This window comes from Struthio camelus, chromosome Z, assembly GCF_040807025.1.
Source record: "Struthio camelus isolate bStrCam1 chromosome Z, bStrCam1.hap1, whole genome shotgun sequence".
NCBI lineage: Eukaryota > Metazoa > Chordata > Aves > Struthioniformes > Struthionidae > Struthio > Struthio camelus.
In genome coordinates this window covers 26,273,779-26,298,865 of record NC_090982.1, presented here as the reverse complement: position 1 = coordinate 26,298,865, position 25,087 = coordinate 26,273,779, and the positions used below count along the sequence as shown (strand labels likewise).

The 25,087-nt window shown below is 40.1% G+C and overlaps 1 protein-coding gene across 5 annotated transcripts in view; it reads left to right on the top strand.

Moving 5' to 3' along the window:
• The window catches only part of TRPM3 (transient receptor potential cation channel subfamily M member 3), a 475,637-nt gene that overhangs the window by 330,223 nt on the left and 120,327 nt on the right, over positions 1-25,087 (top strand). For all 5 annotated transcript variants that reach the window (XM_068927053.1, XM_068927051.1, XM_068927052.1 and 2 more), the window contains exons 4-6: positions 4,817-5,030; positions 7,975-8,099; positions 17,770-17,941. In XM_068927053.1, the coding sequence (XP_068783154.1) occupies positions 4,817-5,030; positions 7,975-8,099; positions 17,770-17,941 (511 nt within the window). The remainder of the gene's footprint in view (positions 1-4,816; positions 5,031-7,974; positions 8,100-17,769; positions 17,942-25,087) is intronic.

Here is a 25,087-nt window from a genome sequence, read left to right as displayed (position 1 = left end):
AAGATTGGAAAATTAGTATAATGGAATAAGTGTGTCTCTGAGTAGTTTTAGAAATAACATGTATCAGTCCATCTCACTTTATACCAGCAAAGTAACACTCGAACTCCAAAAGCAGTTATTAAACTAATGTGACAGATTATGTTCCAATTATGAGCAATATTCTGGACCATTTCAGAACAAAGAGATTTTGATCATTAGAGGACCAGCTAAGACTGTGCTGCATTTTGCACTGAACTTGTGAACAAATTAAACCAATTTTTTGAATTTAGCATCTGCCTTTCCACATACACAAAAAAGTGACATTCTTTCATTAATTGGAAAATCTGGATTACATATCAATCTTTTTTTAATGACTACGCTTTACTGAACTGAAATTGCTTTGATCATGTTTATTCAAGATTAGATGGGAGACGGCTGTTTGAAAAGCTTCAGTGAGTTAAATACATTTGTTCTTTTTTTAATAACTTCCTCCTAATCAATGCATTCCAATTCTATACTTAATATGCATAATAAAAAGCTACCATATGTTTGCAGCTGTAGAAAACAGAAAGTTTATTACAGTGTTATGGGCTTAATGGCTCTTACGGTGCATGGAAACATGAAAGAACTTCAATAGAATTTCAAAGTACTTAAACAGTTTTGACAGAGAGACCTTCTGATATTCAGATACTCAGTACATTATACTTACTAAGGATATTTGGAAATCAATCAAATAAAAGGTATTATTTTTTGCTTTTAAAATGTATAAAGTTTCATCAAAACTGTGCAAAAATGATCTGAAGAGCCCTCGAGTTTTTGAGACAGAAAAAGGAGAGATAATCTTTTAACTGACATGAACTATGAAAAAGGCAATGGGGTTTATTTTTGTTATAGTAGATTAATATTCTAAGCATATTTACAGAATTTAAGAGATGATGGGCTACATGGAGAGAGGGGAGAAGTAACACAGAAAGACGTTCATCCAAGGTCCGTTTAAATCAGTGAGAGTCCTTCCACAGACTATTCAGTAGAATTTAAATGTCCTTAAGACATCTAAGAGAGTAGTAACTAGTAAGGAATCGGTGTGGTTTCAGTTTAAGTGATAGTTTTGCTGCTGATTTTAGAGAGAATTAGATCAGGCCTATTTTCTGTGAAGATCACACCTCAAGGGATCAATCTTGACCTTGAAGAACTGTCTGCAGCACTGGAATCTTACTCAAGGTGGGTGAAAAGGTCGGTACTATTGGCCTGCCCCCAAAGAGAAAACAAAGCAGCACTGTTAGACTGCCTTGCAGATCACAGAATGTTATTTGACATGATTTTCTTTAAAGAAATGCAACAAAAAAGATACTTATCTAGGTCTTTCCATTTTTTTTTACTGAAAATCTCCTCTGTAGGCAGGCACCAGGGCCTCTGGAGGACAGCTGTGCTTGAGTAACAGCGTAAAACTTTTAGCACTTAGGAACTTCCATTTTTGGCCTGGGACACAGGAGGAGAGGGTCCAGCCTGGAAACATCTGGCAGTTTAACTGGTGAGAGGAGCGTTTATTTCTTAGATAACTGCTTGATGACAAATTGAAAGAAATACTAGTATCAAATGGCACCCTTCTTGACAACCTCTAGGCCAGGTTAGGGATCAAATGGATGTGACAACTTGGACTGATGTGTCGTTCATTCTACAGTGTTCTGCCAAGTCATTCAGGTCGGTCAGTAGGTTTTGTGGTTAAAAACTGTGCTACTGCTTCCAGTTTTTGACCTTCTTTGCTGATGTGTAGTAACTGAAGACTTGCATCCTATCCATATGCCCCTCCCCTAAAGGAGAACTAAATAATTTGTCATTAAGAATGATCACTTCTAAAGCTGACGGATGGCTACCCTAGACCCTGAGGTTTGGGGGAACAGAGCAGTAGCCTAGCTTAGGTTCGTATTTAAGTTTTAGTTCTACCTCAGGAAGCTATCGCAAAAGAAATCAGGAATGGCAGAAGTACTCATTAAGACAGAAAGTAAAAAGATCAAATGTTCTGCTACAGTATTGAAAGAAATGAATTTTTAATATGGATGAAAATTGCCTTAAAAGTATTTATTCATAATTTAGTGGATACTTAGGAAATGATGACAAAAAAATTTCTTGTCCTCAGTAGGTATCATGTGAAGTAATGGCAAAAGAGTTATTGCAGGCATACCAAACTGGAAAAGCCTTCTGTAAGAGTTAAAATGAATCCAACAGTCAGAACAACTGAGATCTATGCATTTTCTCTGCAAAGAAGAAAAATCAACATTTAGATGCCATTGTTCTTCTCAAAAAACTTTCTAAACAGTAAAGGTCATCCATGATGGTTTAAATTTCAATTTACATTTTAAAAGTTCAGATTTATTTTTGCTTAAGTTTCCTCCTTATAAATGAAAATGAATTCTTATCATAAGTGTAGAGGTTTTTGGCCTGCAGTATAAGGGACAAGCAGGCATTTGTGATGAAAGATGTCTACATTTCAAATAAATGTAAGAAATTACTTTTTTCTTGCTCTGCAGTTTAGCAGATAGCTTTATCCTTAATGAATTCAGAGGTCTAGGTAGATAAGAAATTGAAAGAGATTTTTGCTAATCAGTGAGTGGGCTTAAGAAATTAGGGACAGTGAAATCACACCTTCTGGGCATAAACCAATACTAGAGGATCAAAAAAGCAGTCACTAGGTAGATTAGGTAGTATACATCTGATGCTGTTTTTGTCCTCGTTTTAGCATCAGCCTGAGGCAAGATGGATATAAGGATGATCCCAGTTAGAGCAGTTGTCTGGATGGTTCAGTGGCCTCAGCTTTCAACAAATCTATGTGGCTGTTGGTCATATCAGTTAATTTTCTGTAATCATCTTTTTGATTTTAAGCTCCTAGCCTGCATTTATCAAAAGCACAGTAAGGTGCCAATTGCACTGTAACAAAGTCTCCACGCTTTCACCGTCAGAGGATTCAGTCTTTGGAGTCACTGAAGTGAAGCCCGTGCCTCACTATAAACCCTTGCAGCGCAACAGGGACTTGCCTTTGCAGCCTCAGTTCTCCCCACAGGCAGAGCCAAGGGAGTAAACATTAGTCTCCTGGCAGCAGTCCTATGTGTTAAAGCTTTGACAGCTCTTGATTCCTAATGAAAATTGTGCACTTCACCTTCTGGCCAGTGGGATCAGGCACCACACAGGGTTTTCTCAACTTCCAGGTAATTGGATGGATTACTGCTAAGCATACAGTACACACACAGAAGCTCAAAGGTACTTTGCACTCCTGCCAAATATGAATGTTGTATGTTCTTTCTCTGTTAGCTGTTAAGAATTTGCCTGGCAGCTGCAGGGAACTTTACTGATTTAGTGGGGTAAATTTGTGCTCACAAATTCTTGTTCATCTTTCAGTGTGGCTGTGCTCCGCTTGCTTTCCTGTGACCGTTTGCTCAAACGTGTCTCTGCTTCCAGAAATGCAGGGAATGGCTGTTCATCATGTGACAACCCATTCTTGCAAAGAAATCTGGCTGTTAGGAATTTGTGATGAAAAAAGTCAAGTCCTTTAGCGTTTCTTATTCAATTAGAGAGGAGTACATGTAACTATGACATGATTTTCAGCAACTGAACAACCTTATGGCAAGAAATACGGATCAGACATATTGAATAGAGACAAAATTATATAATGTCTGTGGATATCGCATTACCTGAAATGTTGCAGCACATAAGACAGAAAAAGATAAGTTCCTCTAGGCTGAAGGCAAGAGTGCTTATGTTACACACCTCATCATTGTGTCAATAACCTCCCAAGGGAAAGACCCTTAAAAAATCTCTATATGCATTAGTTCAGTCAGAGTTTTGATAGATGGGCAGCTTTCTGTAGCCTACTTTTCCTGATTAAGGGAGCCCTTCCTGATCTTAAAAGCTATAGGAAGGATTTTATCCTTTCATGACCCTTTTTCTGCTATGCAACTGGAATTCAAAAAAAGTACAAGCCCTAGCACAGGCTTTGTGGGACCCCTCGTACATCAGCAACAGCAGGAGCAGGGAAAAAGCCCAGAGAGAGGGGCTGCTCAGAAAGAGACAGGTATGTGTGCTGGGTAATATTGCTATAAAAATTTTGAACACACTTGTTCACTTTGAGCACTCACAGATGGGCATCATCTCACCTGGGACAAAATGCTGGGTGTAGCACAGAAAAGCCAAGAACTGGATATGTGTAGGGGTGTTTCAGAGTACTTTTGCGTTCTTTTGGCCTTGTTGTGCAAATTCAGGAATGTGTACAAATTAGTCTGTAAGTCCTAAGTTAGCCCTTACTGTGTTCATTCACCTGAAAAGTATCTGTTTCTTGGTCTTGCTCAGTGTTCAGCCTGAACAACCAATCTCATCTGGTATTTCCTACCTATTGAGTGTTTGGTTTTGTTAATTTAAGCATTAGATACATGGTCCATTATTGCAATATCGTGAATTTCCTTTAATGTCTGGAGGATGAAATTCAGTTCATAACTGTGACTCTGGCTACCTGGGTGGTCTTTAGCAGATCACTTAGATTTCTGCTTCAGTTTCCACATCCATAATTTAAAGATATTTATCTTTTTAACATTGATAAGCATGCTGAAATAATCAATGGGTTAATGTCCTTAACAAAGGAAAATTGTCCAGCCTGTGAACTGCAGGTACTGTATGTTTCCTTGTTTCACAAATAGCCATTTTTCAAGTCATCAAGCTAGCAATTAATTAGTGCTTTTTGCTGTGCAGGTTGCCTTTTTTTCAGTGGCTTGTTGGGCATACATCATATGCACTAGACGCTGGGTATAACCAATCTTTTTTCTCTTTGCTGCCCACCTTATTTCTGCAGTATGTACGTGTGTCTTTTGACACAAAGCCTGACCTTCTTCTGCACCTGATGACCAAAGAGTGGCAGCTTGAGCTCCCTAAACTTCTCATCTCTGTGCACGGGGGCCTTCAGAATTTTGAACTCCAGCCAAAACTCAAGCAAGTCTTTGGAAAAGGCCTCATTAAGGCTGCTATGACAACTGGAGCATGGATATTCACTGGAGGAGTAAACACAGGTGAATATTGAAAGAAAAGCGTAGTGGCATCTCAGAGATTTCATTGTTTTAACAGAAGATATTTAGAACTGATTTGATCAAGAAGCTGTTGGGTGCTTTATATTAGTAGAGCTGGCTAATGGGCAAAAAAGAAAGTGCCAAGTTCATACCAGTCTGGCAGCTCCCAGAGAAAGAAAGGTTTGCTAAAGCACACCAAGGTGCTGAAAATAAAGCCTCCTGTGTGGCAATTATATTAGTATATTGCCAGTGAGGACTTTGTAAGATCAGCGGTTAGCTACACAGAGGGCCCGGTAACCAGAAGCCCGAAGAAAGAAAGCTCTAATTACATAGAACAGGAAGTATTTTCATCTAGAAAAGACCTTTTATTTTCTCTTATAAGATCATCTGAAGTGTGAAAGAAAAAACAGTTCTGTTTTGTAGCTATAGGGAAAATCTTCACTGTGTGTAAGAATCACCTTTTCCTTTCTTGCAAAGAGCTTAACCTGATTTTTTTCTGTTATATGTGGAGCAACAGAGATAACATTACCATTTGTATGCAGAGTAGAGAACATCTGCAACATGCCATATGGGCCTTCTAAGGACCCAGGAAAGCAGCTGGCCCAGCTCTGCTGGAAAACTGCATGTGAAATTCCAGGAGTGAGCTGAGGAGCAGAGCCTCCCCAGATGAAAAAGGTCGAGCAGTGGCTTGTCAGTCACCCTCCCCTAGGGAGGCAGAAAGGAGAGAGTCAAGGGAAAATCAGAGTTCTGTGAAAGATAAATGCATAAAGTTTTGAGCCAGCGGATGTACATATAATTTCTTACGTCATTCTCATTTGCTGCATTAACAAAAGTACAATTTATTGTTTTAGTAATTCAGCCTAGCTTGTCCTCTTACTACATATGGAAAACATTGTAATCACTCTGTCATGCATTAATTTTAGTGTACTGTGCGTCAACTTCTGCATATTTGGATATGAATGCTTGTCTCAGGCTTTTTAGTTTCCAGAGCATATCAAATTTAAAAGAATATACCGTTTTCTCACAGCAGAAATATAAGCAAAGAAGAGGCATAACTTCTGGAGTGTTAGATAAATCAATAGGTGCATATGTATTTAATATGCCCCATCACTCTGCAGAATAAAGAAAATTAGGTTAAATGTTGACGTCTGTACTGTGGTCACAGTGATTGCATTAGTTGCTTAGATGCTATTGAGGTGACAATTTGCAAAGATAGCTAAAAATTCTGTTAAAAACATTAGAAAACAGTAGACGTCACACACTCATTGCAGTGGCTTGCCACAGGAACACTGGATATGAAACTGCAGAAATGTTGTGAACAGGGACTGAATATAATATTTTCATTTGGCAAATATAAGAATTTTTTATATCATTTTTCAAAGCATCATAACTGTGAATGCCCAGACAATTCAAACAAACCAAGCAAGTTCACCTAATTACTGTTGAAAGGGATTTATTTTTCCTGTAATCAAATGTGACCATAGTCAAAGCAATGGAGTTCGAATAACAGTTTCTGTGTGTTATTTTAAAACCTTGTAATTCCAGAGGCAGTTCTACGTTATCAGTTACATCTCATTGCTGCTTTTAAATTGTGGAGCAAAGCAGCTGAACGCTCTAGGGCTAGGTTTTAAAATTGTATAGGTAACGGTTGTGTGTTTTATCTCTGCGTGAAATTGCACAAATTGAGAATTTCTGCATACAGTCAGTTCTGTTGAGGATGAATTTTTACATTAGGTTTCTCTCAAGAAAAATATAGTAGAGAAATCCAGAAATGCTGCTGTTGGACTGCGAATCAGTGGTGCGAAAAGGATGGTGCAAACATGACTATACCATGACTGTTTAATGACTTCAGTTGTTTTGAATATTCATGTCATACCGTAAGAAGTTTTTGCAGTCTAGCCAGATTTTCTGCTCTGATTCCGTTGTGATGTTGGTAGTTTAATTCATAGCTAATAACAGGTACCGTTGAGGGGTTTTTTTGGTCATTTTGAAATTCGTGGAATTTGAACAGGAGGTAAACAGAGGAAATGAGTAAGAGAGAGCATCAATAGCAAATTCACAGGCATGTTTCCATGCAGCCACATCACAAAAAATAGTTAGTTATTGATCCAGATCATAAAAATGATTTTTTTAAAGGGAAGGAGGAATGATACTTGGGTGAGCAAATTTTTTGCTAGCCTGTCACAGTCTTCCTCCCCACATGTTGTTTGCACGAGAATATCACTGAAATGCTTACAAAGCTGCTCTAAAGCATACACAAGTAGCATTATCAGAAAGCATGGGAAAGAGAGCTGGGGAGCAGTCATTCTCTCTGTACTAATTTCTGTTTTCTCACTGATCCCCAGGGGTTTTTCCAATACCCTACTGGAAGCTATCTCAGGTGACTGAGCGTTTGGAACGAATGGTAGAATAGCTAACCACGGGGTAGCGTAGTGATGCTTTCACAACTCCTCCATCCTTTATTCGGGTACAAGAGATTATTTATATGCAAGCTACACTTTTTTTTTCTCTTCATTCCTTTTTTTCTTTCTATGCTTGGGAAGGACATACGCATATGACATATGGTATGTCCATATACCATGCGTTTGCTTGCATGCATATAAGTTTGTGAACACAAGTACAGAAAAACAAGTTACAGTCACCTGTCAACATTTCCATTTTTATTTCTAGAGCTGTAAAACTTTTTATTGCTACTTTATCTAATAATTTTGTAAATTATATAAATTGGTCTACCCAGCCCACCAAGGTATCAGTATTGTGGACCAAGTTGAGTAACACCTATAGTAAGACTGTAACAGTAATAAATAAGAAAATACTTTATAGCTTTACTTGGTTGTAAGCATATGCATAGGTGATCCCTGAAAGGGAATTCTATCGTTAACTCAGACCGTAATGAAAAAAAGGGGTTGCAATTTGAATTTTACATTTTATGCTGCTTCTTTTCCAGGAGTCATTAGGCATGTTGGAGATGCACTGAAGGATCATGCCTCAAAATCTCGAGGGAAGATCTGCACTATCGGTATAGCTCCCTGGGGGATTGTGGAAAATCAAGAGGATCTGATTGGCAAAGATGTAAGCCCTATGCAGACATAGATCACCTCCAATACATATGAGTCTTGTGGTTGTTTTTCCTTTACTCTCTGCTCCTCACTAACAATTTGTCACAGAATTAATGTCTGCAGCAAAAAAAAAAAGTACATTGGATTTCCGGTATATTTGATAACAGCTTTGAGATAGCAGCAGCAAAAATTCCCGCACTGTGCAGATGAAGAGATAAGAATTTGCGGTAGCTTCTAGCATATGTTCTTTTTTAATAAATTATTTTAAAAATCCATTAAATGGTAATCTTAAAATATATATTAAACTTGCATAATTAGATCACTATGAGCTCTGAAAAGTGCCTAAGAAAAGACCAATTGCAAAGCTTGAAGTCTGATTGATTTTGCAACAGTATTGTAATGCATTGGTTAATTTCATATTTACAGATGGTCCCCCTTATATTCTGTCCTATCCCTTTTTATTAGCATAATTGGGAGGAGTCTTAAAAATGTATTGGACACAAGGTCAGACCTCAAAGAATCATTGTTTCAGTGGTCTTTTAAGCAGCAGAGTCAAGATTTATTACAGTCCATCATATCATTCTTCTCTTTTAAACCTGTACTGTTCTTCAGGAAAATTAACTCCCCGACTGCAAATAGATGAATGTCTTGCTTATACTAGTTATATGTTATCTGAAACTTTCCTGAAACTTTCCTTTTTTTCTCTCATTTCTGGTTCTTTCTCAAGCATTCTGCCTGAGAACCTGTGGTTAGTTTCGAGCGGAGAAGAGACGCAGTCTTCGTTCTGCATAATGAACATTTTCTTGTCTAAATGACTCTGAATCATCCTTCTCAGTATATTTGTCCATTAGCAGTCTGGGAAGAGGACTCAATTATCAGTCAAGTGAAAAGGAATTACAGTACAAGTGGGAAGAAAAACATCCATTTGGGATTCATGGCAATTCACTATTAAAGTCTAACCATTAAGGAGAATTCCAGTTAGCACACTTTTAAAGTAATACCACCAATGCATATATAATCGCAATACTTGCAGCACAGTAGGATGAGGCTTTGCAAGAGTATTTCAGAGTCATTTGTGAACATCTCTGAGATGCAGTCCCAAAGCTGAGTGGCAGAAGTTACTAACCACAAAGACAAGCTGCTTCCGATTATATAAGTGTAAGACTAATTTCAAATAACCCATCTTGGCTGAAGATGCATGGAGGTCTTCTGGAAACACTGCAAGAAGCCATAAGGCAAGAGAGGTCCTTAAATTAGGCCTGAAGTAATTCATTTTGAAACGTTTTAATTCTATCCTTAGTTGTTTCCACCTGTCAGTAATCCTCTCTTCCCTGCAAGTCACCCCCTGTTAATGGGAATCTGCAACCCTCCTTTTATAGAAAGGACTGAAGAAAACATTTGCTTCTCTTGCTGTTCCAGTCATCTGAAACCCATCCCCTGATTTACAGTTTCTTTAGAAGGTGTTTTCCGCTAAATATCCTTCCAGTCTCTGATCATCTGAGAGAAAGGGACAAGCATTTAAAAAACACTTAAAAAAAAAAAACCCCTTGGCCAAGTCTTCTGTTAATGCAGCCACAGTGACATCGTTAGGTTTACTGTCACAGAGTCGTCAGTAGAACCACTCAAAATGTTTCTCTGGTAGATCAAACTGAAACTTTTCATCTGAGCCTCCTGGCCCCCACTGTTTACGTGACCTGATTGATCAGTGACGTGACACAGCACTGAAGCACTTCTGCTTTTACATGTTTCTAGTGCACATGTAATGATACCGCCTTACACTTACTGATACTGAATTTCATCTTCCCTTTAATGGCCAAGTCAGGCTTTTTATATGCTGCCTGGTGCACCGTGTCACAGATAGCGACTGTGACATAGGTGCTGCCGCAGGTGGGCTCTGGGCCAAATAGGGGCAGGAAAGCCCTCGGCTACCTACTTTGCGCTGTGACCACGGCCACCACATCACCAGGGTCAATGCAGAGCCCTTGGCTGCCAAGCAGAGAGGCAGGTTGCCCTCGGAGCTGGTGTCTCTATTGCCCAGGGTCCCGTTTGCAGCTCCCTCTGGGCCTGAAGCAGAGCCAGGCTTGGTGAAAGGCCTTATGAAAGCCGTCTTTAGCTCTTTGTAGTCTGCTGAATTATCTGTGAGCTTTTCTGCCCTACTATTTCCCCCAAATCCTTTACAAATATGTTGCGCAGAACATACAGAACAGACGCAGCTCAAGGTAGGTCACTTCTACTACTAATCTGCTTATTGACATTCAGTCATTACAAAAAGTAACTTTCCTTTCTTCCCCTTTTCTCACCCTATCCCTAAATTTCATCAGTTATTAGTCCCTAAAATGACTTTTCCTCTTACCCAATGTGTGCAGTTTTTTTAGAAGTATTTGGTAAGGAAGCTTTTTGAAAGCTTTTTGAAAAACAAAGAATACTATATTGACTGGCTCATTAGAGGTGAATGCTGTGAAATGAACCAAGAAGGGGAAATACAAATAGCACCATAAGCATGTAAAATGAATCATCGTAAAGCAAGCAACAAAGGGTACAAAGGATTATGCAGGGGGGCCGGGGGGGAAATAAATCAACCAATAGCGGAAGCCTTGTTGAACTTCAGCATCAATGTGGCTTTATGCCTATTTGAACTATGTCTAGTTAAATTATGATCAAAACCAAAGAATAGTCAAAACATACCCTCGCTGCTTAGACCACGGTCAGATGCAGAAAATTTGCTTGGTCATGGGATATTTGTAGGGAAGGAGGGAGTTATCTGTATTGCCCATGTACCTACACATGCTCCCTCTCCCTGCCTCATGGACACCCAGTTTGCTTGGCAAAGTCATGCTACAGTTAACCCTTCAGCGTGTGTTTGGCCCTTATGTTTTCTTAAGTCATGGTTGAGTTTTATTACTTTTACCAACCCATTCAAATGGGTCAGTTCTCAGGAAGCCTTAGGGATTTCCTCAGAGCCATAAAGGGAAGCAGCCAAGATAAGCAAACTATTACTGTTGTAAGCTATTTGGTTTTGGGTTGCTTAAAGGTCCCAAATGAGATTAGTCTTAGTGCAGTACTGCAAAAGCACAAAATAGTGCTCATCTTGATATGCTCAGGATCTAATTTAAAAACAAAGCACAGAGGGGGATGGTAGTCAGTTGCATTATTCCCAATTCTCTGATAGAAACAATGAGAAAGTAAGGTAGCTTGCTTAGTCTCATAGAAAGCTTGTAATATAAGCATATTTCTCCTTAAGTACAAAGCCACTGCTGCTTTTAAAAGAGCGCAGCTTGCAAACCTTTGTAGCATACTTGCTGTTAACATTGCTGGGTCTTTCCTTTCAGAGTCTGTTCAGTCCTTACTTGGGTTTAATTCCTATTTCGCCACCAAGCACAGTATCTGGATGAATAAAAGGACATTGATTTTAGCGCTTTCTATTTCCTCTGCAAGATCTTTCAGATAAGTCCCATTTTAGTCCAAAAGTCCAAAGGAGCTAGTATTTGAGAGTCACATCAAGATGTTTTTATTTCATGACTTAGTGAACAAAAGGACATATCCAGCATACTATGAAGTACTGTTGATCAGAGACAATCTGTAGTATATTACATAGGAACTTGGAAGGAATGCAATATTTTAGTGAGTAAAATTTTGAAAACAAAAAATCCTAAAACTTTTGTATCTTTGAACTAACTCTGAAATTAAAATTCAGCTCCTGTGCTGCTGTGCTGAATCACTACAAAATATGTTGCCCACTGTTCCACGTTTCCTATAAAATCTTTCTCCAAATTTCTTGGGTTTTATTTGTCTCACTTAAGAGCGCTCTTATAGCCATGGCTGATAGCAAGTGTCTCTCCCCACATTGCTTCATTCATCAGCAGCTTACACTCACAGCTACTATGTTGGCAAAAATGAAGCTCAGCAGAACTTTGGGAGAAAGTAGGATAATTATTACTTTTAACAAAGGCTTTATCCAATGAAGAGGAAGCAATAGTGGTTGGCTTTTATGATTCAGTGGAGCAGAACACAGGCACTGCAATATAAACCTCCCCTGTAGACTTGTGGCACAAGCAATTAACCAAGTGCTACATGAGGGCAATAAGTGCTATCATAAAGAAAACCCCTTTCTCACAAAAAATTATGAGATATGTATTACATACACAGCTATATAGGCACATAGATATCAACCCCTTTAATGCACCCTAAGTTCCAGAACAAATTATATTTTTGGTTCGCTAGAAATTGAATGCTGAAAACAGGATCACAGCCAGTTGTAGCTGTTCTTTATGGACCTTTATGGAACAATGGGTACCTGCTTTTTTATATTGTTCAGAACATTTAGGAAAAATAATGTGACTAGAACTTAAGCCATGAGTATGCTGTTACTTGAAACTTACTCTCATATAAAGCTGAAATGACAAAACCGAGGAGTACAAGTTGTCCATTTTAGTATAAAAACTAAATTTGTTTGGATTAAACATAAGTTTATAATTTTTTTGTTATAAAATAAATATAAGTTTAGAATTATAAAATAAATATAAGCTTGGATTTTTTTTGTTTTAAAATAAAACCTAGCTTTCCCACTCTGTGTCTAGATAATGTTTCTAATTTATTAAAGACTGTAGTTTCACAGTAACCAATTCGGATATCAGTGCAGCTGCTGAGTTTTTTTTAACTATAACTGGAGTATAGGCATGTCATCCGCAGAGTTTTCTCTAGGAGGCTCAGATAGCTCTAATAGTAGAACTCTGCATTTCTGCTGTAATTGCTCAAGTTATTCGTACATTCGGTTTTTTGCAGTAATAATTTGGATGGCAGAACAAAGAAGGTTGTATGCACTTTGGAGGGCAGGCTCAGAAATCTAGAAATTCTTATTAACTGGAGAAATTGTTTGAAGTCAGCCCATCATGCAATAAGTGCTACTGTGAACTTCTCAGAATTACTGGGGCAGTAACTGACTAATCAACTGCTTCAGAAAAGACAAGGACATCCCACCATTTTGCAGTGATTCACCAAATAATTATTAACAGCTAATGACTTAATAACATGACGCTTTTGCAGAAAGAAAGATGAGTGTTATGTCACAACATAGTAGCAGGAGTGCTATATGACATAGGGGGTCACTTATTTCTATGGCATTTGGCATAGATGAGGCCTGCTTTGAGGTCCTATATATAGTTTTAGGAGTCAAGGAAAGTTCAGAACTCAGTGGAACAAATAGTAGATGTAGAAACAGAAATAATGAAGAAAGCATAGAGAGTTGGGTTTGTTTGCTGTATATCACAGCCGGATTAACGGAGAAAGACATATTTTCATCAACACACCGAGTCCCTCCCCTCTCCCTTCTCCATGATCTCATCTGTGAATCCTTCATTATAAGGGACTTCAGCTGAACATTGCTCTGTCACTAGCAAGTCAGCTTCATTTCCAGAATGCCACCTTGATATTACCAAAGGTTATTTAAACCAGAAAAGATCATCAATCTCTGCTTACCCCTCACATATAAGAAGAAAGTCATACAACTGTCAGACTTGATAGGTATGTAGCCACATTTCACCACTTTAAACCACAGTCATTAAAACGCGTCCTGGTGAGTGTTGTCATAAAGCCCACCATTCATGTTAATTGCTCTTATATTCTGTGTTTGTGTGCCAGACAATACATGCATCAGGCTGGGGATTGCCAAGATGGGCTACGTGTTTTCTTTTTATTATTTCATCTTAATTGTCATGTTAGCTTAAGGCATGAGATCGCTTCCTCCTCTCCCTCACACATCTTTGTTGTTACAGAGACAGAAAGATTTTATTTTTCTGTAACTACTTTCTGCAGGTTTCAGAATAACAATAAAGTTTACAAACCTCAGGCAGCTAATCATTAAGAGCATACTACCTCATAATACCATGGAATTTGTTATTACCAATTTTGACTTAGTTTTTGTAGATATTTTGCAATTATTTTCAATAAATATATTATGCTTTGAGATTAAATTGAATTGCTGAGGGAAAAAATAATTAACTATAGCTGGTTAGTTCCCAATTTTATTTCAGTATAGCTTTTATCTAGTATCAAAATATCAGAGCCCCCTAAGAGGCCTAGTCCTAGTCAAGAAATAATTATTCTAGGAAAAAATGCAAGGAAGAGAGATTCAGGCTGTTTCCTGGCAAACCTCCATGTGGGGAGCCTGCCTGAGGCCAAGCTGGAGACAGGCATACGCGCAGCACATACAAAGGCTTTGGAGAGTGATGCTTCCAGCAGCATCTACATTATTCGAAGATCCACCCTATTCCCTGGTGTGCCACAGAACTGTGAGGGTACAAAGCAGGCTTAAGTTGAACAATAGCTGCTTGATTTCCGAGAAGCAAAGTGCACATCTCACTTTTATTTTATACCAGTGAGCTGAACATGCAGTTTGGCCTAAGTACTGTGGCTTCCCCCCGACTGCCCAGGCTTGTGCGTTGGATTGTATGGCATGTGTGTGGGTAGGGAGCTTTAACAGATGTGCTAGTACAGAGCCGCGTCAGAGCTGGAGCCGCTGCCACAGTGGGTCAGGTTCCCCGCTGTGTCAGTGCTGCACCTTGTCCTCTGCTCTGGGGGCGCCAGCACCTGGCATAGCTGCCCCAGCCTGGTTGGAAATGGGGCTCGGAGCTGGCTGAATGAACATGCCCAGGACTTGACAGGCCTGGCCCCTACTGTGCACGTAACACTGAGGAAATGGACCAGTATGGTTTTTGACCTCTTTCCTCTCCCAAGATCTCAATGTCTTGGGTGTTGCTCATATGATTCATTTCTCTTCTCTCACCTAATTACATTTTCTAATTTACATCTCTCACCCAGTTACTTAATTACATTTTTGCTCATCCTGCGCAGTGAGATACCCGGAATTATTTTCAAGTGCAATCCCTATGCTGAGTCTCCAGTGCCCACAGACAGTGTAAACTGAGTATGCTAGGGCTTTTAATTCAAACCTGTTGCCTCCCCAGGGTACAAATGCACTCACTGAGGTTAGTGCAGCTCGTCACCTATTGCCTGAATCCCATTGCTTGGTGCAACAGGAGTGCTGTTTCTGCAGTGTGCTGCTCTCACATAAGCTAACCCATATTTAGAGGAGTTGTCTTGAGGATAAATAGTTCCTTTCAGCTCTGCAGAGGAAGATGCCAGGGGCCATCATTCCCTCTTTTTGATGCAGAAGGAGGATGAGAAGACATTAAAGTCGAACTTCTTCCAACCTTTTGACTTGCCTGTAAAATGGAAGAGTTGAAAAGAACAAAGGAATGGGAACTGTAAGAAGGGGAAACTGAAAATCTGCTAACTGTTGTGGCAAAGCAATTCACTGCAAGGAAATAACCTCAAAGCCTAGGATATGGTTATCTTCAGGAAGATTTTGCTTATCCTTTCCTCCTATCAGGATAGGAGTCTGAGTTCATGATATAGTCTGTGAACTTCATTACAAAAAAAGGTATTTCAGCTAGTGAACTGCGCATGCTGTGAACAGTCCCATTGAAAATAATTGTAAACGTTTATAATTTTTATTAATAAAAGGATTCACCTTGGAATTAAACAGCAGACACAGAACCAGAGCATTACCTTCTAATCTGCCTTCAAGCAGCATTACCAAATCAATATGTGGAGGTTTTAGAGCGGCAGCTCATTAGAACTGTGGATCAAGCTATTGCTGTTAGAAAACTCTGAGCAGTTGCTCTTGAGGACAAACTGCCAGCCTACAGTAAAACTGCATTCCCATCGGCTGATTGTTTTTCTTGTAATCACACGATGAATGGGCAACTCAAGACCTGCCTCTCCTAAAAGGTCTTGCTGTCCTGTGCCTTCTATATTGAGAGATGGAAGAAGTATTAGTTATGAAATCTGTAACTGTTTTACCTTGATTTTATTTGATTTTTAAGGGGTATCAGAGAGTCTTTTTTTTCTTTCTGTCTGTGGCATAAGAGACATGGTTTCTGCGTCTGCAGAAGCTAGCTAATGAGCATATTCCAGCAGCACACTGGTGTTTGTTAACCCATACTTCCTTGTAGAATAAATGTTTTATGAATGGGGCACTGAAAGAAACGACATAAATGAAATCGAAGCCCAGGCTATCACCAGTTCTTGCAGTGGAGGGCACTGCCTTACTGTTGGCCAGCTGCCCTCTTGGTCTGCTCAGAACTATTTCTTTGCTTTTACTGGAGAAACACCTTACAGAGCACCATTTGTACTGACAGTTTATAGCAGTAGTGGAAGTTTGTGGGTTTTCCATTTGCCATCAAAGAATCAACCAAAGTGCAGCAAGCATTGCCAAGTGAAAGAACGGAGACATCTCTGGCCAAAGATGTATTCATATTATTTGTAAGATATTATTTCTTAATTGAAGAGCCCTTTTAAATAACCAAAATGGACGGAAGCTTAGAGGGAAATAAAGAAGTTTATATTTGTCCATCTGTAAGCACTTTTGCCAACACATAAGAATGTACATTGTTGTGCACAAAAAAGACTGTATTTTTGTTAGATTTGCAAAAAGAACAATACCAGAGCCTTGAAGAAAATTCCTTGCAGATCAAGCATAGCACAGCCGAGTTTTGTAACAAGTCACTTCAGCATTTTTTCAACCAGGAATTTCAACTTACGAATTTTCAGAAGGAGTTTTGTCTTTCCAAAAAGAAAAGGCAGACATATGTAAACAATGCAGGGAGCAATATTTCTAGCAAATGGCTTTGAATGATCAGCCAGAATCCCTTAATACGAGATGAAATCTTTTGTCATGTCAGTGCAGTCTGACAGACATCACTGAAGACCCACCAAAGTAGCTGCTGGCCCAGTGTGGCACAGTGTCATTGTTTGGGTCTGATGGGAGGATACGAGTGGGTCCACTCTGCAACAATTTACTTTGTATTTTCCTCTGAGGAAAATACATCAAAGGTAACATAGCAAATTCTCTGTGGAATGGCAACCTTGCAATGCTATTGTGAATGCAAGTGACTGCCTTTGAATTGTGCTGAGAATGGGCCGACAGTTTTTTACGATGAAATCAAAAACATGATATAATAGCATGTGTGCACCCCACCGAGAGTGGCATTCACTACTCTGCAGACCCAGGTCTTTTCTCCCCTTGTAGAGATTTATGCTTGTATTTGGGTGCTGGCAGACAGTCCCTTGTGCTGATTCCCCTAAATAAATGGGACCAGGAAATCTGAGCAGAGGCGAGGGCAGTGGCAGGTCCCGGCAGGACCACAGGGCAGGTGGGTGCTGTGTAGAAAGAGCCAAAGAGGATAAGGAGAAGGGGACATGTGGCAAGGCCATAGAAAGACAGGTGCAAACACGGTGTACAACTGTGTGTGGTCACACAGTCCCTTGGAGGACTGACCCTCAGTTGGACTTGCCATCAAAACAGTGCCTGCCGTTGCCACTGAAACAGATTACCCTGAAAAAGCCTTTAAGCAGTGTCTGCTCTGAAAGGTCAGTCTTTACAAAACTTACAGATTTTTACAAGAGATGGCCACACTGTTTTAAGTGCAGAAGTTACTTTCTGTTCGTCTTTATGTAGAGGAAGACCGCCGTGTTCAAGTGCAGTACTTGAATAGCTATTCACAAACAATTTCAGTATTTTTTTTTCTATTGTATCATCTTGTCAGCTGGTATATCATAACTGATTCTGTTCAGATGGTCTATTGTGTTTAGTACTACCTTTTTCCTCTGTCTCTAAAATGCAGGTGGTCCGACCGTACCAGACAATGTCCAATCCCATGAGTAAGTTGACAGTGCTCAACAGTATGCATTCACATTTTATTTTGGCTGACAATGGCACTACTGGTAAATACGGAGCAGAGGTGAAACTTCGTAGACAGCTGGAAAAGCACATTTCACTTCAGAAGATAAATACAAGTGAGTAACACTTTACCTATATTGTTTTATAATTGCAATTGTATCAAGAACAGTAGTTTGAAAAGGCAATAAGGTCTATATAATTTTAGAATTCTGCTATCTAAAATGGTGAACATGAGTTAATAAAAGTAAATAATGGTGAACAAAGCTAACAATTTGATTCTGCAGTACTGTGGGTGGTAGTACAACACAGATGAAGTAGCTGAGTAGGTTCCTGGTGGTTTACAAACAGTCTTTGTTAAGGGTCCTCAGTTCAACATAGATATAAATCTTTGCTACCATTTCCTTAAAACAGTATACAGTTCTGGTCTCCTTCATCTCATAAAGAATACAATAGAATTAGAAAAGGTACAGAAAAGGGTGACAAGAGGTAAAGGAGAGTTTTCTATGCGATGTGAGTAAGCAGAAGAGGACTTTTCAGGCTGGAAAGAGATGACTGAGATAGAAGTGTATGAAATCCTGCAAGGCATGAAAAAGTTGCAGGAGAAGTGATGGTTCATTCCTGTGCAGAATATAAGCACTGTGGGAATCAAATAAAATTATCAGGTATTAGGTTTCAAACAGATGAAGTAATTCTTCACATAATTTGTAGAACTCATTGTGCAAGCTACTGCAGACACCTGAACTACTTAAATACGTTTAGAAAATTTCTCTGTCATGGAACTCATAGAAAAAAAATCCACTAATGGCTAGTCCCTTTTATTTCCCACAGCTCAAGTAGTCTCTGAGCCCCAGAGGCAGAGAGGGTATCCCAGAGAAATGTCACTATTTAAACTGTGTTCATCATTTTTAATTAGTCAGTTGTCATTGGCCACTGTCAGAGAGCATATGAGGTTAAATGATCCTTTGGTCTGATCTGCTGCGATCATTTTTGCAATGATCTATTCCACATCATGATCAGACTGGAACCCAAATTTTTCTCTGATGTGTGTTTATTTCTTTTATAATCATATATCACTTTGCCACATAAAATGCAGGAAAAAATAATGCATCAAGTAAGTACCTCTGCTTGGACTAAAAAAAAAGATGATATTCTGACCTGAACATGCCTGTTATTGTAACCATCTTTTTGTAGCCCAAACCTAGAAACATTTTGATGTTTTGTTTTGTTTTCTTACTGCTATTTCTGTAATATTACAGAAGCTTAATTTAGGCTAGGAGATAATTTTCTTCTAATTTTTTTTCTATTTTGTATTTTTTTGCATTCTTTTAGTTGTTGGAAACTTAGTGCAATGCAAGGGGAAAAGGATCAGCTCTGGGAGCTGAACCTGTGCCCTGCCTAGGGAACAAATCTTTCGTTTGGACAGTAGCCAGGCAAGACTTTCTCAATCTTAAAAGCAAACCTCAGTGTTGACCTGTATAAGCTAAGTTTTGGAATGAAAACAGAACTTAGTTTTCAAAGTAATCACATGCACAGCCTCTCTACTGCTAACTCCCTGTAAACATGCAAGTTTAAGGCTAGGAAGGTTGTTGTTTTTTGTGATACTGGAATCATTTGAAACTGGAATGAGACCAGGAAATACGTTTAGCCTCTCAGCTATCAAGACGATAATGAATTACAGACAGATTCAAAGCAGTGTTTTGGTAGTGCTTGATATAGCTTTCGGTATCAAGATTACAGTCTGTGCTTAAATTAAAATCGTGTCCCACTTAGCTCTTTCAGCACCACTGCACAAATAGAGTGATTTCATGCCACAGTAGGTCAAAACGGGAGAAATTCAGGCTTATTGTTTTTGTGATATCAGTATGTATTTCACTTTTTTTAGATAGTGGTATGTGTGAATATGTGTGTATATCCATAGCAGTGTGTGCATGTGTGTGCATGGGTGTCCTTAGCAGATGGAGATACCTATGTTGACCAGCATTAATGTGTCATATTTGAAAATTATATATATGCTGTAATGAAATTATAGAAAACTATGCCATAAATAATAATTATTTTGAGAATATGCATGAGAAATATGGGAGCATATTCAGTTTACAGCACAAAATTTTGGGGAGGAAACTCCATATTAACATACAAATCTCTTCAGAGACTTATTTAATTCAGGTTTAGACAAAGATTTATCTGATGGAACATTGACAGATGAATCTCAGAACTTTGGTGGTTCAAGTCAAATGTTTATCTGACCTCATGAAAAATTTACAAAACCATGAAGGATCTCCCTTTTCTGATTTCTACCTGGACCTCCTCTCCTCTCGAGGGTCTATACGTTTTTTCTTCCCTGTTCTAGGTGACAGAGTTGCTCTGTCATTTAGCCTCTCCCTCCCAAATCTTTCTCTCTTGCAAATATAAGAATACTTGGGTCTCATGACACTTCTTCAAAGAGAGAACTGTGAGAGGACTGTTAAGTGAGAAGACTGCTAGTGAGATTTATAGAGCTTCATCCAGTGTAGTCTAGAATTTTTCCTGGTTTTTAGGTCTGTGTAACTTCAGCAAACAAAATACCTAGCACTGTAAGGATTTGGAAGTTCCTTGCCTCTGCCGTGCGTTGCTGTCTTTTGCTTTAAAAGAAAGTGACTGAGTTTTGCCCTGCCTCTAGTGACTAGAGAGGTGGCCGTATGGGCGAGGTGAGGAACACCTGCCCCGGCAGGTTAGCCTAGCAGATGGCCACTTTCTCCTGCCTTTCCCCAAACCCATCCTAGTGGGGTAGGGTCTTCCCTGGCCCAGCACAGACAGTGGCACTGTTGCGAGCAGTGCCAAAGGGCAGCAGCCAAAGCCATGCATGCATGTCCATATTTACCCCTTTTCAGTAGTCAACACGCGGAGTGGAAAAAAAAACCCCAGCAGTATCACACTTTTGTTCTCTGAAAAGTCAGGAGAAGGTACAATATTCACCTAATCACCAAACAAAAGAGCAGAGGGCTAGAAACCAGAACAGATTTAGGAACTAATAAACAGCTGGCACCTTCCTATTTCACAGCCTCTCTGGACAATAGTGCTGAAAGCAGATTTTATTCTTATTTTTAAGCCTGCTTGACTTTGACATGCCAAGCCTGTCATTTCCTCTTATTTACTTTCCTTTGCTTCAACTGCATCTTTCTTCAATGTGGGGATAGCTCTTCTGGATGTTTAGGATCATATGCTATTCACAAAGGAAAACTTCAAGCTTGTGTTCACATATTAAAAATACAGAAAACTATTCCTCTCAACAGATTAGGCAAGTAACAATCTGTCTTCTTAAAAAATTTAAGATTAAATCAGGCCCTTAAGTATGCCAAATAATTCTGAAAGACTGAACTGTTTTTTCTTCTTAACAAGCCATCATTCTGAGTCGTTCAGCAGCATCTAATTTCCCAAATGTTATCAACTTCACTGTTAAAAAAATAATAAAAAGCTTGCCTTATACCCGCTATGAATTTGTAGAATATTATTAGGCATAAGAAAGTTTTCACTTAAATACTCTGTTTCCCTACCACTTTTCCAAATTTTACGCCTTCCATAGCTCTTGTTTTGTCTCCAGCACTAATTAAAAAAAAAAAAATCTTTTAAGGCAAGCAGAGAGTACAGTTGCATTTGTGGGTCATTCTGAGTCTGCAGGTCCAGGACAGAATCAGTGAGTTGTGCGTTTAGCTAGAGGTCAATCTGATGTTCAAGGCAGATCTTTCTTATTTTCACAAGTGAAGATGGTCTTGAAACAGGTTTAGAAAAGTTCATATTGCTTTCACTATAAAACTATGTATTTTGAAACTTCACGTGCTTCAGACAACTGGTAGCTCACTGCAAGAGGCAGTTGCCAGTCTGTGTTAAGACTTAAGTTCAAAATGAAATATTGAAAGTGATCTATCAGAAATGTTTCTGGGTTTTCAATTCACACAAATAGTTTGAGTCCTGAACCTTTTGCTGGAATTTGAAGGCAGGGTAATTATCTTAAAATATATACTGTAAAGAAGAAAAAATATCTTTCTGACCACCTCTACTGTATGGCCTATTCCACAGCATCACAAGGATAGTCTGACAGCTGGTGTAAAACTTTTTACACTGAAGCATGGAATTAAAACAGTTTTAGTTCATCATATTGCAAGGATATTGCATTAATGAGTAGAAATTTTCAAGAGGAAGGCACAGAGATTTTAAGTGCAACAAAGTGTTCCTGCTCAAAAGATACAATTTTTCAGGGATATATTAAGTGGACTGCAGCTATGTTTTGAGCTATGATGCTATGCTTATACCTTTTCTTGACATGTAGGGATCTATAGCGTGTTACACTGGCATCATTCACCGCTGATTTCTGATTCAGTGCTTCTAGAAGTGTCCTTAATGCTAAACTCTGTCTCATTACCTTGAGTGCGAGAGGGTTCACAGCTATTCCAAGAGTGAGAGGTATCATAGTGGCTGGCAGAGACCACGGGAGGTCCCTAGACCCAGTCTTCAGTCAAAGTGGGACCCTCACCAGTGCTAGATAAGTTTATCCATGACTTTGTCTAGCCATGGCTGAAGACTTCCAAGGATGGATATATAACCATCCATACAAATCACTTCTTCCAGTTCTGCACTACCCTACTAGCAATTTTTTTTTTTTTTTTGCTTACATTCAATCTGAAGCTTCCAAACTGCTGTTTGTAGCCATTTCCACTTGATATACTGCCTGGCTGTAGCCAGAACAGACTGGCTTCTTCGTCTTTGTAACTCACTTTCAGATATTCGTAGGTAGATATTAGATTATTCCTCTGACTCCTCTTCAAAAGATTAAACAAGCCCTTCTCTCTCAAACTATCTTCATAGGACATATGTTCCAGGCCACTGAATACCTCAAAACCTTCTTTCTGGATGGTCTCCAGTTTTTCCTTATCCCTCTTGAACTGGGCAGCCCAAACCTGAACACGATATTGCAGGTGCAGCCTTCATCAGTGCAGAATGGACGAGGGGGCATAATAACGTGCACTGGAAACACGTCTCCTAATGCAGTCCAGTTCGTGGTTTGACTTATTTGCACTGAAAGTATGCTATTGGATCATATTCAGTTTATCTTTCTAAGGATAATTGAAATTGAAAAGGCCTGTGTTCTCAAGAGATGTTCGGCCACAGTATTGGTCCTGGTATTCAATTACTCTTTTTTTTAAATTTCTTATGCATTTGTCAAGCTCCTCTCATCCACAATATTTCTTGATTAAAGTCTTTCTAAAATCTTATGTTTCAAAACTTTTTATTCAGTTTTATTCAGAGTTATTAAGGGTCAACTTTTCCTCAAAAAATGTTAAGACTTTCTTTGTTTTTCTAGAATCTCGTACAATGCTTTCCCTCCTCCCCCTGCTGTCTGGAAAGCCTTCAGCACAAATTGTAGATTTTCTTTCCCTTTGCAGATATTTTTTCCCTGAATGTTGTATTCTTAGCTGTCCTTTCCAGTGGGGCATAATGATGGGGAAAAAAAGGTTACAAAAGAACCTATTTAAAAAGATGAGGCAGAACAGTTTTCCCCAGAAATCAGGTATTGTTAGTAGGCATTGGATTAGAAAGTAATGAACTTCTTATGAAGTTCACACAGACGTAAAAGCACAGCTAATCTTTTTTTGCTATTCTGGGAAAATGCTAACGGCCACTACTTAAACAGAACTCTGCGCAGACAGACGCAGCAGTTTGCACAGCAGTGTCTGGACTCTGCCTGGGCCTTTTGTGGGCCTTGTTGGAAGTTGTGGAGACTTTCTGGGACACCCAAGGAGCTAGACGGTGCTTGATGCTAGCAGGAAGGGAAAGCTGGGCAAGGACTCCTGCAGGGGGCCTTACTTAACTTCTCCTGGGAAGTTCTAGCCAGGTGGGGCTGCTGCTAACAAGTTCTCTGGGCTGCCCTGGTCAGAGGGAGCTGGGGCTTTTCTTTCAGGTGGCTCCTGATTGGGTGGGTCAAGCACCCTTGTGAGTCACTGCTAGGTGGAGGCCTATATAAGAGTCAGGCCTAGAGCGCAGCTCCCAGAGTGGAGCCAACAGATGCAGCAGTTTGTGCAGAAGGCAAAGAAGGCACCTCTCCATTTTGCACAGTGGTGTGTCCTTCCCCAGGCATGGTCATGACACACTGCAGAGCACATTCCCCAGTGGCTGTTGGAGTTGCTGCATCAGCTGTGTCTGAAGCTTTGACCCAGACAGACCCTCTGACAGCAGGTGCAGCTCTACAGGTGTCAGGCTGCAGGGAGTGCCTGGGGCCTCTCCGTGAGGCCTGGGCTGACAGTCAGCTCTCCTGCAGAAGGTGTGCTGTGGCTGATGAGGTGTGTGGTCAGGTAAAGGAGTTACGAGAGGAAGTCAGCAGGCTGCGTAGCGTCCGAGAAGAGGAGCAAGAGATAGACAGGGGATTCTCAGAGACCGTGCAGCTCCAGGAGTCCCAACACCCCACAGCGGTGGAGCTGCTGGAGGGCTCTGTGCTGTGTGAAACAGCACGTCATAACACTGTCGAAACTGGTCACTTCTTGTAGAAGGAGAAAGGTTCTTGCTCCTCCTGAAGACTTGCCTTTGAGGAAGAGGTTTAGTGCCCTGCAGGCTGAGGAGGAGCTGGGCATAGCTTCAAGGGAAGCAACTGGCCCAACAGACCCCGTGCCATGCGGGAACACCTGGAAGAAGCAGCGAGGGATTGTTGTGGGTGACTCCCTGCTGCAGGGGGCAGAGGCACCTATCTGCCGACCTGACCTCTTGTCCAGAGGGGTTTGCTGCCTGCCAGGGGCTCGAAGAAGAGATGTCACGGAAAGACTGCCAAGGCTTGTCCATGCATCGGACTATTACCCTCTGCTGCTCTTCCATGTGGGCACTGATGACAGAAAGGGCAAACTGGATACCGTCAAACAGGATTTCAGAGCTCTGGGAATGGTGGCGAAAGGTGTGGAAGCCCAGGTCATTTTCTCCTCATTCCTGCCAGTGAAGGGAAAGGATGGGAGGAGGAGTAGACGGATTTTCCAAGTTAACGACTGGCTGCACGGCTGGAGTCAGCAGCAGGGTTTTGGTTTCTATGACCATGGGACCCTGTGTGAAGATCAACAGCTCATGGGGAGAGATGGGCTCCACCTCACTAAGAGGGGCACATGTGTCTTTGCCAATAGGTTGGCCATCCCGGTAAGGAGAGCTTTAAAGTAGGGAAGTAGGGGAAAGGGGAGAGTTATAGAGACAGGGTAGTTAGCAAAACGTGGCTCAAGTCAGGATGCCTCCAGCGGGTGCGTGCAGCCAAG